This window comes from Sorghum bicolor, chromosome 3 (assembly GCF_000003195.3).
Source record: "Sorghum bicolor cultivar BTx623 chromosome 3, Sorghum_bicolor_NCBIv3, whole genome shotgun sequence".
Classification (NCBI taxonomy): Eukaryota; Viridiplantae; Streptophyta; class Magnoliopsida; order Poales; family Poaceae; genus Sorghum; species Sorghum bicolor.
The window spans coordinates 57,642,231-57,661,885 of NC_012872.2; the positions used below are offsets into that span (position 1 = coordinate 57,642,231).

At 43.1% G+C, this 19,655-nt stretch overlaps 1 protein-coding gene and 1 non-coding gene across 2 annotated transcripts; both read right to left on the reverse strand.

The window, feature by feature from the left end:
- TRNAI-AAU lies at positions 126–199 on the reverse strand. Its single transcript has one exon. It is a non-coding gene; the product is annotated as a tRNA-Ile (tRNA).
- LOC8058233 (DELLA protein DWARF8) lies at positions 2,647–4,502 on the reverse strand. Its single transcript, XM_002458187.2, has one exon. It carries the CDS (start codon positions 4,349–4,351, stop codon positions 2,867–2,869), a length of 1,485 nt encoding a protein of 494 aa, XP_002458232.2. The 5' UTR covers positions 4,352–4,502; the 3' UTR covers positions 2,647–2,866.

Sequence of the window (19,655 nt, forward strand, 5' to 3'; positions counted from 1 at the left end):
GAAAAACACAAAGCGGGGGAAAAGTTAAGAAAAGAAAAACACAAAGCGGGGGAATAGTTAAAAAAAGAAAGCACAAAATGAAAAAAGAATTTAAAAAAAAATATAAAGCAGAAAATGGAAAAAAATGGCCCATGCAGGTCTCGAACCTGCGACCTTCGCGTTATTAGCACGACGCTCTAACCAACTGAGCTAATAGGCCAATGCGCTAAAAAATTTTGCATTGTGCCTAATAACAAGTAGATTAACCAGTTCAGTCATGCATAAACTAGCTTTATTGTTTTGCAAAAACAAACCTGTTCTTTGATGTGAGAATCGGCCTCTTGATGGATTGCTAGATCCGTTTTACTATTTCCAACCCTAAGAAAAAGAAGTGTAGAGGTTGTACATAGATTTTGTGTGGTTTCCTAGGTCGTGTTTAGTTCCTGATGTGAACTAACTAGGCTCAAAAGATTCGTCTTGTCAATTTCGACCAAACTGTGAAATTAGTTTTTATTTTCACATATATTTGACGGAGAATCTTAAAAAATTTTGGGTTTTTGAGTGGAAGTAAACTAGGCCCTAATCGTCAAGAACAACACAAGAGATACAAGTATGTGAGAGCAGTCATCTCTTCAGTAGTCATTACAGGTAGTACACATATAGCCTTCAAGGGCAAATATGGTAAGCCTCCAAAGCATACATGGTATGGACATATATGGTAAGCCTCCAAAGCATACTATATGGTATGGACATATATCTGTGGCTGGCTTCAAGACATGCCCATCAGTCCTTTAACAGAGGAATTCTTAACATTCCATTCATCGCTTTTATTGACACCCTCACCGCGCGGCGCGCGGTCTTTGGCAACCCGTCCGGGCGGTACTGATGAGTGAGGCCGCGCGCGCGGAGCCGCCGGACAGCCGGGACCGGGACCGGGGCCGGGGCAGACGGACGCTGGCCGCACCACCCTACGCACGGACACACACGGAACGCAGCTGTACGCCTGAACGTGGCGTGGTCCATGCACGCCGCTCGCTTCAGAGCGCAGAGAGAGAGAGATGGCCCCGCCCCGCGTCGCCAGTTGCGTGACAGCCGAGCTCAGCCACCCCGTCCCGTCCGTCTGCCATGCGCCGGGGAGTAGCTAGGGAAGCGGGCGCGATCGCGTCGACCGGCCGGCACGTGAACGCGGCGGTGGTCCGCTCAGGCTGCTACGACCTCCTGCTCGTCAGCTGATGCCTCGGAAGCCAAGCTATTTCCTTCACCCCGGTGCCGCCTCGGGTAGTAGAGCTACGGATGTGCCGGCCTCGGGTGGCAACATGCGTTGCATGTGCGTGTGATCGATCCTCTGCTGTGCCACTGTGTGATTGCGATCGCGACTGACCATCCAGCGAGCATCCCAATTCTCTCCTCATTAACAGCAGTTTGTTTCTTTTTTTAATATGGTTCGGGACTTGTGGCCGGCCGGTACCACGAATGATGATAGAGCCGAGAGAGGAAAAAAAAAAAAAAAACATGTGAGCATCAACTAGTCGTACGGCGTGTTTCAAATACTGATGACCTGACCTGACTCTGATCTTGCCTGCGCACACTTCGGCAGGGCACGCAACACTTGCACTTTTCGGGGACGGCCCTGACGTGCAGCCGCACCTAGAAGAATCTGTGACCGCCGAGCCCGCCCGACCCGAGACCGAGAGATGCCATGCCATGCCATGCCGTCCGTGCGCGTGTGCGCCGCATGTGCCGCTTACGAGTACTCGGCGAATCCTACTGTAACGAGAGCTTATTTAAAGGCATAATCCCGACTCTTTGCAAAGTTACAACCACTACTGTACGTCCCGGAGCTTTTGCCTGTGCAGGTGCCTCGGCCTCGCATTGAGAAACTGGATGGCCTGTTTGTTTATTGTGTGGTAACAGAGCAACGGTCGTCAGCGCGCGACCGTCGATCTGGCGTCTAGCGCAAGCACGATCGGTGCAAATCGAAGTGTCAACAGAAATCGATAGCACTGATTCGCCCGGGACAGTGATTTGGTCAGATGCCAAGCGGTTTGAAACTGAAATCAATTCTTTTCATGGAAGTGCCAGCGCTAGTTCTGATCTGGACTCTGGTTATTGCCTTGTTTAGGCCTTGTTTAGTTCACCTAAAAACTAAAAAATTTTCAAGATTTCTCGTCACATCAAATCTTATGGTACATGCATGAAGCATTAAATACACAGTTTGCCTGTAAATTATTTTTATTTATATTTAATGCTTTATGCATGCACCGTAAGATTCGATGTGACGAAGAATCTAAAATTTTTTCAACCATTTGGAATCCCTAAAGTTGGTATATGGTTGCTGGTTTAAAAAACCGCATGTTTTTCTCATTATCAACATACGGCTATATGTAGGCATTCTATTAACAGTGGTGATGATGAAATATATACATATGTGTTTTTTCCCGGATACATGAGGTTCCCGTATTGCTTGTTGCTGTTGTCACCAGCTCAGAAATGCCACCGCGTCTTCTTGCGCGCGATGTGTCAGCAGGCCACACAGGCAGGAAGCGGGGTGAGGATGCCGACGATCATGCAGTCACGGTCTACTCTACGTACACTACTACTAGAACAAATCCAGGGGAGGGAGAGGGAGGACGATGGAGGGAACAAGTGTTTCTAGAGCTTCTACGATTGCAATGGCGTTTTCCAGGGGCGCTTTCGATCAGTGCCGTCGTTTATTCAACTATGACGACACGCTTAACAGAATTTCATGTCATTTCAGTCTACCATTTACGACCGATGCAAACCATTTGGACCGCGCGCACGCACCGCGATTTTACAGTAATAACCAACCGCGCTACCCTCACCGAATTTACAGTAAAAACTACGACGGGAATTGGGATACCTAGCCCTAGCTGCTGCAGCTGATATTGCTCTCCTCACTGCCGCTGCCGCTGCCGCTGCCGCTGCTCCTGCTGCCGTCCGCGTTGCAGCTGTCACTCTGATTGTTCTCTTCCGCGGCGCGCCACGCGGACGCCGAGAAGAGCGGCCGCCCGTGCCAGCCCAGTGTCAGGCACCCTTCGGCCTCCTCCACGCAGTGCCCTTCCCCGGAGAAGAGCCCCACCAGCATCCGCGCCTGCCGCAGCGCGTTGGCGCCCAGCGGCACGGCGGCCAGCCCCGCCCGACCCAGCCTGTCCCGCCACCGCCACAGCGGCTCGTGCCGTTCCCTGCGGTCCGCGCCCTCGCCGCACACGATGTCGCAGATCTCGCGCTCCAGGTACGCCTCCGCCGCCGCGTCGCCCGCGCCGCCGCTCGCCGCGTCCAGGGAGTCGAACACCGCCGAGTAGTAGAAGAGCGCCTCCGTGAACCGGTCCAGGAAACCCGGCTTGTTGTGGTCGGCCTCCTGCTCCACGACCGTCAACACCTTGGGGCGCACGGAGGCGACGCAGTCGAGGACGGCGTCGATGGGCGCGCGCGGCCGGGCGTCGTCGGCCGAGAAGGAAGCGTCGTCGGCGAGGAGGCGGTGGAGCTGGAGCACGGAGTTGACGGCGACGGCCTCGCCCTGCGCCACCTGCAGCATCCATGGGCGCACCTCGTCGAGGCGGTTGGCGGCCACGCCGCGGAAGGAGAAGTGGACGCGCACGGAGCGGGCGAGGTCGGCGAGGCGGACCCCGACGTCGCGGAGGTCGTCGCGGCCGGGTGGGGAAGGCGGGCCAATGCCGGTGAGGCGGAGCGACGGCGGGCCACCGGGGCGGAGCGCCAGGGCCTGGATCAGCGCGGGCCACTGGAGGCCCTGCATCAGGCTGAAGTCGATGATGTGGACGTGCCTGCAGCCCTGGACGGCCTCGAGGATGGCCTGGTTGGCCGTGAAGTGCGCGAACTTGAGGTACGGCCCGGCCTCGTAGAAGCGGTGGTAGAGGAAGGCGTGGTCGGCGGCGACTTCGGCGGCGGGCGGGGCCGGAGGCGGAGGCGAAGGCGTGGGAGGAGGGAACAGGCGGCGGGACAGCGCGGCGGTGAAGTGGACGGCGACGCGGCCGATGCCGGAGGCGGGGGAGACGGCGGCGAGCGCGGCGTGCGCGTCGGCCAGGTGCGCCGACGCGCCCGCGTGGTCGCCCGCCTCCACGGCGCCCGCGCAGCTCATGAGGAGGTGCACCAGGCGGATGCCCGCGGCCTCCTCCTCCTCCCGCCGCATCGCCGCCAGCGCCGCGGCGAAATCGGGCAGCGCCTCCATGTGCGGCATCGCGTGCATGTCCGCCGCGGAGTCCGCGTAGTACGCAGCAGCAGCGACCCCGGCGGCGTCGGGCACCGCGGTGGGCAGCGGAGGCAAGGTGACGTCGTCGAGCCCAGGATCCGCCTCGGGCCACTGGAAGGGGAACGACGCGCCGCCCATGGCCATGGGTCGGTCGGTGAGAGGGGTGTGTGTGTGTGGCGCGGTGGCGTGCTCTGCTCTGTGAACGAAGCGGTCAGCAGCGGCTTCGCGCTTGGCGGGCGGTGAGTGATGGAGTAGTGAGGTGGGGGTGGGGTGGGGGGATGACGATGACGACCGGGTGGGTGCGGTGCGGGCGGGGGCGAGGGGAGGGGTTAAGGGGAGGGAGGTCCGTCGGGAGGTGAGGTGACGTCGGAAATGTGGGGGGAGGTCGGTTACACGTGGAGAGGCGGGCAGGAGCACGGGGCGGACGGGGACACGTAGGCCTCGGGAAGGATTCAGAGGCGGGCGAGCGGTCCGAGGCGCCGTGGGGGCGGCCTGCCTGCTCCTTCTGTCAATTCCTGTTTCCTCATCTTGTCTGTGCGGATCTCGCTCGCGCGTCTGGGACTGGGGACGACGGACGGAGCCACGGAGGAGTGTGCAATCCCGTAACTGCACACGGATTTTATACTCGTAGAATACACAAACACAGCTGCTGACGAGAGATAGTACGTAGAGATACCAGGGGCGGGGCATCTAAGTTTCCTCGCCTTCACCTTCTCAAACTGAAGCCCCCTTTAGAGCATCCGCAAGAGATTCTCTCCTAATATAGTGTTTACCAACTCCTAAATTAATATATATAAAAAATAAATTATCTCTAAAATTTTTCTATATTTGATATATTTTTTTTCTACGACTCGGTTTTATATTTTGTATCAGGACTTCTAAATTTATTTCTGTACATGTTTAAGCTCTTCGACCATATCTTTCTCTCTTATGTTTTTCTCACTTGAAATATTGTCTTTCTTCATGCTTATTAGATGGACTGAGAAACTCCAGAAATGTTTGCAAGGTAGGAAAAGATGAGGAAGGAAGATATCAAACTATTAAAGAGTGTTTTTTCTTATTTTACTAAAAAGTTAAGGATGGGAGAGTCTGATGATAAAGTGTTAGAGATGCTCTTACAATCCAAAACTAACATTTTTTTAGCTGCCCCATCGAATATTTAACATATGTATGAAATACTAAATATAGATTAAAAATTAATTAATTATTTAGTTTACATATATTTTATGAAATAAATTTTTAAAATTTAATTAATTTATAATTAAATACTAATAGTAATAGTTATAAATGTGTTATAATACTTCAAAATTTTTCTTTTCCCGATCTAAACAAGTCCTGAGCGAAAAACTAACATTGTTTGAAAATTTTTGGTTCCGCCACTGGATCAGATCTGAATAGCCCGTTATTCAATTACACCGTGATGGAATACACCCAGACTCGAGACAAACACCTTCTGTTCCAATACGTGAACCAAACGTTATCTCACCACAAACGTGCCTGTAACTCCGAGACAATGAAAGACATAACCATTGTGAAACGTGTATTATTCGTTGATAGTTGGTTAGATGAAAGCAAATATTGTTATGATGAGGATGTTGAACGTTTACGCTATTGGTGTGCCGAACTGCCAATCACACAAGAAATTCGACTAGACACATGGGACATCAAAGACTTTTCACATCTAGTATTAGACCATACTTTTGTTTAATACATGGATGTTGGTCCGTTGTAAACACACTTCCCTGCAACCTACTCAATCGACCGCTGTCGTGGTGAGTGGTGACAAACATTTTATTCTCAAACTACTATTTAGATTTTATCATGGAAAAAGTGACACCAATATGAGACATTTTGACTCTATACAATTGATTGGCTAAAATGTTAGTAGGCAATTATATACAAATCAACTGCTTCTGCCGTTCACCATCCTGCAATATAGTTTATAGACATTCAAAAATTGCACCCAAATAGAATGGACTTTTTTAGGTGGGTGTGTGGGGGATATAGGACAAATCAATACTTAACATTTATCAAACAATCTCCTTTATTCACGCATTCAACACGTGGAAATTAAATTGATTAGAAAATGAAGTGAGGTTACATGCATGTTTTATAACTTTTCTCTTAATCCTTCTTATAAAATATGTTGCGAGTACTTGTATATTGTTCAATCGGTCTCTTCTTTAGCAGCTCTAGTTCCATCCTTCCTTATCTTGAAAGTTAGCGTCGACCGTACCCCGTGTTTCTCCATCCACGCACTTGCCATTTTGCCATGACCCATGGTTGCCAAGTTCCACACTACCCATTGATGTGCTCTTCTTTGACGTTGGCGATTATCTGTACAAAAAGCACTAAGGCCGGGAATGGTCAATTTGCTTCAGAGAAATCACAACGTGTCAATGGCACATTTGTGACGACTAGATTATCACAAGTGAACCTTTTTTGGACGATGATCAAGGAAAAGGTAATTATGTATTAAAGTTTATGATGTATTTGAAAGTTATATATTGTGCTCAAGCAAAAAACAAAATCTACATATATCTTAATATTCACGTAACGTTCATTTTCTCCATAAGTTCTTTTTGTGTTTTGCTAAGAGTTGCAGTCTCGATCTGAGGATGTCCACAAAAAGAAATGCAATTCTCACATTTTGAGAAGTCAAATAGTCTCAAGTTTGGCTAAAAGTATACTCCCACCGTATATGATTTAGAAGTCGTTTAGGACAGTGACACAATCTAAAAAAACAACTTTGACATCTTATTTTTATAAAAATGTTTAGAAAAATGATATTTGTATACTTTTATGAAAGTATTTTTCAAGACAAATCTATTCATATAATTTCACATTTGTAAACTCAACAATTTAAAAATTATTGATGATTTATGTTCCCAATGTTTGACCCAAACTTTGTCCAAAACGACTTTTAAATCCTACACGGAGGGAGTATGAAAATGCACTAACATTCATGAGATAAAATAAATATCATTAGATTACTTATAAAATATGTTTTTATAATAAATTTATTTTGAGATATAAATATAAATAATATTTATTATAAACTTGATTAAAGTTGGGCTACTTAGACTGACATGTTTCATATAATTGCTTTTTTAGACAGAGGGAGTAGTATTAAGCAATAAATGCTGTGCCACAATTAACCACAGCCATTGTGGCAATGCAACTCAAGCAAAGATTTTCTAAATCCACCCAAAGGGGTGTTTGGTTGGAGGTGTTAATGTTTAACAGGTACTGTCACTTTTTCATTTTATTTGATAATTAGTGTCGAATTATAAACTAATTAGGTTTAAAATATTTGTCTCATAAATTATTCTCTAACTGTGTTTTTAGTTTCAGAAATAATATATATTTAATACTTTATGCATACATCCAAACTCGATGTGATGGGTGTTAAACCTTAACAGGTCCAACCAAACAGGGCCTAATTTTAAGGTGTACCTTAGGAGAATAAATAAGAGTAAAACTCACTAGTTGTCCCTAAATTTGGATGGTTGTGTCATCTGGGTTCATAACTTGCGAATGTTGATTTATAGGTTCCTAAATACAAGAATTCACAAGTAAACTTATATCTAACGAGTGGAACAATAGAGACCGGTAATAATAATACTTAATACAAATACACATTGGGTCTTTCACTAGAAAAACACATACGGGTCTTTTCCGTAATTCCCTCCACGGAGCAGAAATTTGGTCATGCGGGTCCAGGGTCACAGGACGGACGTTCAGGTCGTTAGCCTCGGATGCAGCCGCCTGTGGTCCAAAAGAGAAGCGCAGAACAGAAATGAGGGCTGTGCCTGTACTGGACCCGTGGATCAGGTGGTCCGGACGCGTCGTTGCACGGAGGGTACCCCCTGTTGTAACTAGAATTTGCTGATAGACGCATGCACCCGTACTTACCCCCAGCATCGTCCCCTAATATGGCTTACCTTGCAGCACTGCCGAAAGCACAAGCTCACCTAATTAAGCTCATGTAGCCTTTGGTCTTGTTCAGTTCGCAAAAACATGTGAAAAACGGCACTGTAGCACTTTCGTTTTTATTTGACAAACATTGTCCAATTATAGAGTAATTAGGCCTAAAAGATTCATCTCGCGGTTTACAGATGAACTGTGCAAATAGTTTTTGTTTTCATGTATATTTAATGCTTCATGCATGTGCCGCAAGATTCGATTTGACGGGGAATCTTGAAAAATTTTGCGAACTAAACAAGGCCTTTGTCATTTTGGCACACACATAGACATGCCGTACCCAGGAGCAGGAGCACATGGCACCAACCGAATAATTTCAGCAACCGTCTCCACGTCTGAAAATCCCAGTCACGGAAACACAGAGCTTTTCTATCCTCCAAAAATGTGAAAACGTTCCCTTTTCTCTCCGTTTCCTTTCTCCTCTGGGGAAAAAAAAATCAGAAAATGATGCTGCTGCACGGAAGCAAGAGCCGGTGGTGGCTGGCAAGGCTGGAAGATGCTCCCGTCAGCGTCGAGCGGCGATGGTCCCCGAGACTCTTTTTCTGCGTGCTGCTGCTGCACGGCACGGCCCGGCCGGAACGGAACGGTCCTTGCTGCTGTTGCTTCAGCCAGTCGGTTGCGGCTTTCTATCTTCGTCCTTGTTTACTTCAAAAAAATTTTACGCCTTTTGACAGTGTTTCTCTCCAGCTTTAGCTCTAACTTCTCTAGAAGAATACTGCGAAACGATTTTTTAAGAAACTATTTTGAGTAAAAAGTAGAAAAGTCAGAGTTGTTTTGGTGAAGCCATAATTTATGGCTTCATCAAAACGGCTTCGGTTTCTCTAGAGGAGCCTTGCCAAACATATCTTAAATTTTTTAAAATTCTCCATCCTATCGAATCTTGCAACACATGCATAAAGCATTGAATATAGATAAAAACAAAACTAATTGCATAATTTATCTGTAATATACAAGACGAATCGTTTAAACTTAGTTAGTCTATAATTGAATGATATTTATTAAATACAAACAAAAATATTATAATGTCCATTGTGTAAAGAAATTTGTAACTAAACAAGGCCTTGGACAGCGCCGGCCGGCCCTGAAGATTTTCCATTATTCGAGGGTCGACCGTGTAGCGAGGGCCTTGATTTGCGGTGCAAGTTTCAGATCAGGGCAGGGCAGTTAGATGTGCTAAAAGTCTATCGACTTGCCGTAAAACCGTGCGGGCGCTTCTAACTTTGCCCGTGAAGGGTCGCTATCGGTCTTGACAAAACGGAGGAGAGCTGCTGACTCTGATGAATTCGAAAGGTACAAATCAGAAAATCACCTCCCATACGAAGGGAAAGCCGGAAAGCTACCTCTTTCAGACGTAAGCATGAAATAGAAAGCATTGCCGGGAGAAGTCAAAGACGTGATCAAAATTTTCGAAACAACGGTTGCATTTTGGGTATGTGGGAGTATATATGGGATTGGAAGTATTCCTCTTGTGGGTTCCAGAAGTTTTGTAGCGAATTTTGTGCGTAGCAAGTGGCCCTTAAGGTGGTTCAATATTAGTACTAATTAACATCGCATTTCTCTCTCTCTCTCTCTTTGCTGCCTTGTATATTTATCATGCATACTACTGCGTAGTGTAGCACATGAGCTACGGTGGAACAGGAAACTGAGTGATGGATGAAACGGATCAAGCAAGGATGATAGGTAATCAGATACTACTCTTCAGACAGCGGCAACACGGATGGATGCGAGTTCAACATCGTAAACCAGACGCTCCTGTTTGGGCTCCGTGCTGTCCGTGTCCCACTGCTGCTGCTAGTCGTACCACGGCATTACCAGAAAAAAACACCTCTACGGCCTACTGCCAGCGGCAGGCACCAGTCGCGAGCGGCGCGCCGGTGAGATAACCAGTGACGAGTTGTTTAGTTACACAAAAATTTTTAATCCAGCTACTGCACTATTTTTATTTTATTTAGTGATTAGTTTTTGATTATGGACTAATTAGACTTAAAAAATTTGTCTCACGATTTATAATCAAATTGTGTAATTAGTATTTATTTTTGTCTATATTTAATGCTCCATATATGTTCTAAAGATTCGATGTGATGGATAAAAAAATTATGGGTGGAAAACTAAACAAGGCCTGAGTCCTCACCGACAGTTATTTAACAATTATAGCACTTTCGTTTATATTTAGCAATTATTGTCCAACTATAGACTAGTTAGGCTCAAAAAATAAAAAATTTATCTTGCAAATTATAGATAAATTTTGTACTTAATTATTTTTATCTATATTTAATGTAGCATGCATGTGATGTGACGAGGAATCGTAAAAATTTTTGGTAACGTTCTCTTGGTGAAAAGTGTTTTTAGTACTGTAACATTTTTTTGTATTTAGCAATTATTATTAAATCATGAACTAACTAGGTTCAATAAATTCATCTCGTAAATTACATCCAAACTATTTAATTAATTATTTTTATATTTATATTTAATACTCCATGCATACACCATAAGATTTACTACGACGGAGAATTAAAAAAGGTTTTAAATTTTAGATTAGATGCAACTAAAGGAGGCCCCAAGTGAAACATGACCGGAAGAAGCCCAAGCCCGCAGCTATGTTAGAGCAGGTACAATAATGGGTTTATAGCCAAGCTAATGCTGATGTGGAGGAGAGAAGAGAGGAGAGAGATGATAGCTTGGCTCTTAGTTAAGCACCAAGCTGGGCACGGATGCATAGGTAGTAGTGGGCCCAAAAAGCAAATATTGTGAGAAGAAAGAAGAAAGAGAATGTGTTTTAGAGACAAGTAGGAGACAACTTATTGTATAACTTGGCTCTAATTATTTGGCTTATAGCCAAGCACTTGGCTCTAATATTGACCTTGCTCTTAGCAGTAAACATCAACCTGTCGTTATTGCGCTAAAAGCGCGTGTCCTATCAGAGTGTGAGATTAATTAGGTGGTGAGTAGCGTCACGGCGCACGACGCCATTGGCCATTGGTGTGCTAGTCATCTATCCGTTCATGCTTTATAGTTGAGGTGGAGGAGAGAGAAGAAGAGAGAGAGTAAAAGCAGACTATAAATTTACAGTCTGATCAGACACAAAAAATCAAAAAAAAATGTGAGATAGATAAGTGGACCATGTATTAATAGTGATAAGTTAATCATTATATGGGTGGACTATAAAAAGACTATAAAGAAATTTTATGGCAGTTGGCTGTATTATAATACTTGCTCTTAACGATTCTAGCTTAGGCTAGGCTTTTGCCGAGAGATGTGACCTTCAGTCGTCACAAACAACGGTACCTATCTGAGTGGGTTATTCGGGCCTTCTTTGCCGCGAACAAAAAGTGACGAAACTAGTTGGATTTCATTGCTGAGTTAAAGAGACTCATTCAACCGAGGCCTTGTTTACTTCCACCTAAAATCTCAAAATTTTTCAAGATTCTCCGTCACATCGAATCTTTAGGCGCATGTATAGAGTATTAAATATAGACGAGAATAAAAACTAATTGCACAGTTTGGTCGAAATTTACGAGACGAATCTTTTGAGGCTAGTTAGACCATAATTGGACAATAATTACCACAAACAAATAAAAAGTGTTACAGTGTGTCACGGAATCTTTTCTTCCACGAACTAAACACAGCCCAAACGAGCCTAGCAATCCAAAACTTGTGTTCCCGGCATATGAATCCAACATCTTACTTCATCCCTCATCTTCGCAACTAGCTCTGTCACCGAAGACTTTTTTTTTTTCTAAAAAAATCTCGTGTGTTCCATCATTTCTATAATCCCCTAGAAAAGATTTCATCGTGTCTTTTTCTCATCATATAAAGTTTGCATCGAGTGGTTGGAAAAGAAAATCTTCCTGTTGAGCCTCTCTGGGTCTTTTTTGACATTGCAAGGAACAACATGTGGTTATACGGCAGTATAGTTTAGGAATAAGTCTTTCCGGCGGCTCCTTGCGTGCTGTGGTAACATTCTCTCTTAGTGTTGTTATCGATCTTGTGATGGTGCACACTATTTGATTTGAGAGCTCTTCCCGTTTTGGAGTTGTAACTTTAGCAGTGTCATAGTTGGGGGTAACGTTGGAAGTTGTGATTTCTGAAGATGTTGAGACGATATATTTAGTCAAGGATTAAGGGGTACATATATGTCTTTGTCTCCGCGTGTTGTGGTGTCATTTGGAGGTTCCTCTTATTTATTTGTCTTCATGGAACAAGCGTGAATCTAGTGCCATGTCTTTCGTGACAACTTCTAATCCGGTAGGGCAAGGATGTGAGCAACAGTGGATGCTACTCTCTTTTTTGATTGGCTCAGAAGAGATGAAATGTTGGAGAACAAGAAGTTGGAGGTCTTACTGTATATATGTAATGCATGACAGCATGTTTAGTAAATATATGACGTATACTCCCTTCCTTTAAAAAAAGATTGTCAATCAATTTCAAATTCAACCAAATATATACATAAAAATACTAATATTGCTGATGCAAAATAAGTAATCATGGAACATATGTCGTAATAAACATATCTAATGATATAAATGTTGATACTATCTTATATAAACTTAACAGTAGATAGTTTTGGGATTGATTGACTCCTTAAAGAAGAAAATTTTACAATTTATTTTTGAAGCAGAAGAGTGTATCTATTAGGTCAGTCTCAGTTGAAGTTTTGTGTCCCTATTTGCAACACTCCCCGATGTTAGAAACAGTAGAAACAAATTCCATCCTCCCATAAAACTTTTACGATCTCTTTCTTCACTTATATCATGTCATGTTAGCTTTTTTAGTGCTCATAAAGCTCCCACAATACTTTCATTTGAATCGATCTTACCCTTTTCTTTCATCAATAAAAACCCATATTATGATATGAAATGGCGATGGATGGATGCGATATGAGTATGTGACAATGATATAAGAGTATATTAATGAAACCGTGGGTGCAATGCGAGTACTACCTGTACCCAGTTAATAATGCAATTCTAAGTTCATTTTTTATTTCCGTGTCTAAAGTTTGACCGTATATATAAATAAATATTAATATTTTTGACATCAGATAGTACACATAATAATATAATTTCCTAAATGAACGTGACATGTCGAGGTCGGACAGTCGGATTAGATTACTAGGACAAGTAGCGAGCACTAGGAGTGTCGTGCGTATCTGTGCTGGCCTGACAGGGCCGTGTAGCCCAAAAATTTTGCAAAATTTTTCAGATTTTCTGTCAAATCGAGTCTTTAAATGTATGTATGAAGTATTAAATATAGATAAAAATAAAAACTAATTGCACAGTTTGGTCGAAATTGACGAGACGAATCTTTTAAGTCTAGTTAGTCTATAATTAGACAATATTTGTCAAATACAAACGAAAGTGCTACTATTCCTATTTTGTAAAAATTTTTAGAAGTAAACAAGGCTATGCGTACTTGCTGCCGTTTCCTACCTTTTTTTTTCCTCTCAGCTTTCAGGTAGAGACGTCGATGCGATGCGTGCGGCGTTGTTTTACCAAACAACCAAAAATTTTTCGAGATTCCACATTATATCGAATCTTACTGCACATATATAAAACATTAAATATAAAACAAAAAAAAACTAATTGCACAATTTATCTGCCGCAAGACGAATCTTTTAAATCTAGTTAGTCTATAATTAAAAATATTTATAAAATAAAAACGAAAATTTTGCAGTACACTAAACCAAAAGTTTTTGCGAACTAAACCAGGCCGCAGATTCTCCGGCGGAGATCAGATCATCATTGGTTATGGGCCTGTTGACTGCCCTGAAGACCCGTGCAGTGCAGAATAATCGTCGTCGCTGCCTGCAGTGCCGCCGGGGACGACGCGCATAAAAAATAGCATTAGGGCACTGGCTGCCTGCCTGATCAACCCGGCAACCCATGGCGTGACGTGCTTGTTGCGTAGCCGCCGGTGCCGCGCGACACGCTGCGGGCTGCGGCCTCCCAGAGTCCCAGTTCCCAATCCCTCTCTGTCGGGTTAATTCGGCCGTAGTAGTAGTACATGGAGTAAAAGTTTTACTTCACGGCCAACAAATCCAGAGCACGCATAGGATGGATGTTTCACATGCCGTTGTGTTGAGGGTTTACTTCCACCCAAAATCTAAAAACTTTTCAAGATTTCTCGTCATATCGAATCTTTAGACACATACATGAAGTATTAAATATAAACGAAAATAAAAACTAATTGTACAGTTTGATTAAAATTTACGAGACGAATTTTTTGAGCCTAGTTAGTCTATGATTAGAGCCTTGTTTAGTTCTAAAAAGTGAAAACTTTTCGGAAGCACTTTCGTTTGTTTGTGACAAATATTATCTAATCATGGACTAACTAGGATCAAAAGATTCGTCTTGTGATTTACAGCTAAACTGTGTAATTAGTTTTTGTTTTCGTCTATATTTAATATTTCATGCATGTGACATAAGATTCGATGTGACGGAGAATCTTGAAAACTTTTTGGTTTTCAAGGTGAACTAAACAAGGCCTAGATAATAATTACCACAAACAAACGAAAGTGCTACAGTGTTGCGAAAAAATTTCGCCAACGAACTAGGTCTTGTTTAGTTCGCAAAATTTTTTGTTTTTGGTACTGTACCATTTCGTTTTTATTTGACAAACATTGTCCAATCACGGAGTAACTAGGCTCAAAAGATTCATCTCACAAATTACAGCTAAACTGTGCAGTTAGTTTTTATTTTCGTCTATATTTAATGCTCCATGCATACGAACAAAGATTCGATGTGACGGAAAATCTTAAAAAAAAATTCGAACTAAAGAAGGCCTAAGGCCCTGTTTAGTTTCCCACCCAAATTTTTTTCATCCATCCCATCAAATCTTTAGACACATGCATGGAACATTAAATGTAGATAAAAAAATAAACTAATTACACAGTTTAGTTAAGAATCGCGAGACGAATCTTTTAAGCCTAGTTACTCTATGATTAGTCTTAAGTGCTACAGTAACCCACATATGCTAATGACAGATTAATTATGCTTAATAAATTTGTCTTGCAGTTTCGTGACGAGCTATGTAATTTGTTTTTTAACTAGTTTCTAAAAACCACTCTCAACATCCTTCCGACACATCCGATATGACACCCAAAAAATTTTCGTTACCAATCTACACAGGCCCTAAACAAGGTTGCCAATTGCCAGTCTGCATCGTCAAGTTGGCAGGTCAAGTTCCGGACGTCTGATCGGATCGATCCATCCACCGATCCGTCTGGTGTGCATGGCTGGCTGCGTACCGTCTCGTCTGAGCAAGGAAGCAGCGTCGGCGCCGGGCTCGGGCACTGACATCTCGTGAATGCACAGGGTTTCTCGCAGGGAGACCCGGACCCTCGTACTACGCGGTAGTACGCGTCACAGGGCGGTCAGAAAAGCATGCACTCCCTATGCAAATGCAATGCACCATGCAGACGCAGGGTTCAGAGCTGACAGACCCCGATCGAGGATAGTGGCCGGCTGGCCGGCATCGGTCCTAGGCTCTCCACCTTGACAACTTGTCCTTGTGCACTGCAAACCACGGCCACGAGTACCCAAACTGACTCCCATGGTTATCTACTCCTTTTTAACTAGAAAAGGGACGCGGCGTTGCCGCGTAGGCCAGTATGAGACTGTTTAGTGTAATAGGTTTAACTAATTGATTGATAATTTATTTGAATACAATTTAGGTATAAGTATTGGTTCGCTTGCTGTATTTCCCAAAGAGGCCAATGTTAGGGGAAGTGGTCATTCCAATAGATTTCAAATAATTATATATCATATGCAACAGTTTGTAGTATTGAACTCTGAATGACCAAATTATTCTTGAATAGGAGCATGTAACAAAGATTCAACAGAGCAAGTATTACTTCAATTATTTAAATTTACAAACTGAGCTATGTGCACCTGGTTTCGTTTATTAATTATGTATTTTTTGCACTATATTGTTACTTGGGGTAGTATAACACGTGGTGAGCTGCCAGTCTATATTACTTATTCGTAGTGTTTAGTTTGTTTGTGTACTATTTAGATGTAGTGATTTTTAACTATTTTTTCTTTTTGTATATTATTATTTGTTTTCCTATTTTTCTTTGAAATTTAAGGATGTAATATATTATCCTAGGTGTTCAAATAGAACTATTATGTTTTTTACTAAGAGAGAGGAGCATTAGTGTAACACGCGGTGAGCCTGCTAGTCTATATTTAGATGCAGTGATTTTTAATTATCTTCTCTTTTTGTTTATTATCAGTGATTTTTAACTATCTTTTCTTTTTGTTTATTTTTTTGGTCTTGTATTTTTATTTGAAATTTGAGGATATAATATATTATCCTAAGTGTTGGAAGAGAACTATTACATTTTTTTTATTAAGAGAGAAAAGCATTTTTAAGTAATTTTGATATAGTAATATGGATATCGTACGATAGATTTATATTTAAACAAGTTAAATTTCATGAAAATATGTGATACTATGTATTTAGAGTGTAGTGCTAGTTGTGTAGAGCACAATAAACTTGGTTTGGTATTTTTTTGATTTTTATTTGATTTGTTATGATTTTTATAATTTTGCAGCCGGTTTAGATAAATAATAAATCCGCTGGAAAATGGAAAAGGCCATTGGGCCCAATTCGGCCCAACGCTGAGCGGCGATGCGGGCCGAGGCCCATAACGTGGCCTGAGCAGCGGCTGGACCGCGGGTTCATTTCTGAACAATTGGAGGGTTTTTTTGCAAGAATATATGAGAGAGGGAAGTGGACTGCGGGTTGATTCGTATAAAGTGGGAGGGCTTTTTTGCAAAACGACCAAGGAGAGCACGATCTCGCCCGTTCATGAGCCCGATCCGACGGCCGAGAAAGGTAGGCGACGTGGCCACGCTCGCCGGCCTTCTTTTGGTGCGTGAATCGTTTAGAGATTGTCGCTTGCGCTTTTTAAAAAATAACCGGCGACAATTATATATTAAAAGGGAGCGTATGCTATGTAAACCGGCTAGCTATGCAAACTATACAAACTCTAATCAAGTCCATAGAATTCTAATTTGATGGCTTTAGATGAAACTGAGTCAATTTAGCACTTAAATCCTCCCACTAATCTCATCCTAATCATTTTTTGTAAAACAATCCCAGTAGTCGCCGTCTCCGTTACGTCCATTGCGAGTCTCCCGTCGCTCCCGTTTCGTGACACGTCGCGCCGCCTCCTACTCGCGTCGCCCCTCCCGATCGGCGCGATCCTTGCGATCTCCCTAGGGTCGCGCGGGGGGGTGGGGGTGGGGGTGGGGGGGCAGGGATCCTTGCGGAGGGTCGTTGAAACGTGGAACAGCGATCCTTGCGAGGGCCGGTGAAACATGGAGCAACGATCCTTGCGAGGGTCGGTGAAACATGGAGCGGCAGAGATCGATCGGACACCTGCCAAGACGTCGTTGGAGTCTACCATGTGGAGTCTAGCAAGCTCATGTGTGCAATTGTTGGACGTGCATGACCCTGTAGTTCGGTTGGGCATAAATGCATTGTTCTGTTCATTGCCTGGGACATGCGGACAAATTGCGGCATGTCCCTGTTGCGAACAAACTGTGGCCTGGGGTCTGCGGACGAACTGGGTGCGGACAAATCATCATAGTGGCAGCGGTGATCATCACAGTCAGCGGGCGATCATCTGCTGGACGGATGGGCGATCGTGTGCTGGGCGGCAGTCATTTGGACTCTGGATGGGGCGAGCGGTGGCAGTCCATCTGTCGGGGCCTGGCGGCGATCGGGAGGAGTAGGAGACGGCGCGACGTATCACGAAACGGGAGCAACGGGAAACTCGCGACGGACGTAACAGAGACGGCGGCTGCTGGGTTGTGTTGCGAAAAAATGATTAGAATAGGATTGGTGGGAGGATTTAAGTGCTAAATTGACCTACCTTCATCTAAAGCCATCAGATTAGAATTGTGTGGACTTGATTAGAGTTTGTGTAGTTTGCATAGCTAGCCGGTTTGCATAGCATACGCTCCCATATTAAAAAGTATTAATACTTATAATACATAATTAGTATCATTAGAAAAATCTTTGAATCTAGTTTTTTAACAAATTTATTTGGAGATACAAATGTTGCACGTATTTTCTACAAATCGAGTCAAACTTGTGACACGCACACCAACAGCGACAATTAAAAAGGGACAGAGAGAGTATGTACTATAGTACTACGGCCTGGTTTTAGTTCACAAAAATTTCAAAATTAACTATCACATTTAATTTTTTGACATATGTATATAACATTAAATATAAATAAAAAATAATTAAATATAATGTTTATTTATAATTTGCAAGATAAATATTTTAAGTCTAATTAATCTATGGTTAGAAAATAATTATCCAATAGAACGAAAGTGCTACCGTTAGCAAAACCAAAAAAGTTTGCAGGTAGCTAGGCTTTGTTTAGTTCCAAAATATTTTGCAAAATCGACACCGTAGCTTTTTCGTTTGTATTTAACAAATATTGTCCAATCATGGACTAACTAGACTCAAAAGATTCGTCTCGTAAATTTCGACCAAACTGTGTAATTAGTTTTTATTTTTGTCTATATTTAATACTTCATGCATGTGTCTAAAGATTCGATGTGACGGAGAATCTGAATTTTTGGAACTAAACAAGGCCCTAGCCAAGTTTGTTTTTGTTGGGAGGACAATTGAAATGATCGCATGGCCTTGTTTAGTTCGCAAAAATTTTCAAGATTTCCCGTCACATCGAATCTTTGTTCGCATGCATAGAGCATTAAATATAGACGAAAATAAAAACTAATTGCACAATTTATCTGTAATTTATGAGATGAATCTTTTGAGCCTAGTTACTCCGTAATTGGATAATGTTTGTCAAATAAAAACGAAATGCTACAGTAGCCAAAAACAAAATTTTTTGCAAACTAAACAAGGCCATGAATCCTCTCGCGACACTACGTGAAAGCCCAAGGGTCCGTGCAATCAGGGAGGGCTCCAGCGGTGCAAGCGCCAGGATATTCAGTTGTGGCGAATGCCAGGAGGCAGATGCACCTGGGTGACCTACCCACTGCCGGTGCCGGTGCAGGCAGAGGCAGGGCCCTAAAAAGCGAGGAAACCCCGTGATCGATTCACTCCCTCCACGGCACGGCACGGCAGTCGGCAGGCATACTGTTGGTACACAGTACTAGGGTCTTGTTTAGTTCCTACACGATAATTTTTTGTGCACGGTAGCACTTTTGTTTTTATTATTTAGCAAACATTGTTCAATAATGAAGTAACTATTCTTAAAAATTTGTCTCGTGATTTACAGATAAACTGTACAATTACTTTTTATTTTTATCTATATTTAATATTCTATGCATGTGCTGTAAAATTCGATATCACGAGAAATCTTGAATTTTTTTTTGGTTTTTAGTGGAACTAATAAATACTTCCACCCAAAAACCTAAAAATTTTCAAAATTCTCCGTCACATCGAATCTTTAGACGCATAAACAAACGAAATTACTACA

Coding starts and splice junctions, on each gene's coding strand:
- LOC8058233 (XM_002458187.2), bottom strand. CDS start 4,351: ATGGCCATGGGCGGCGCGTCGTTCCCCTTCCAGTGGCCCGAGGCGGAT.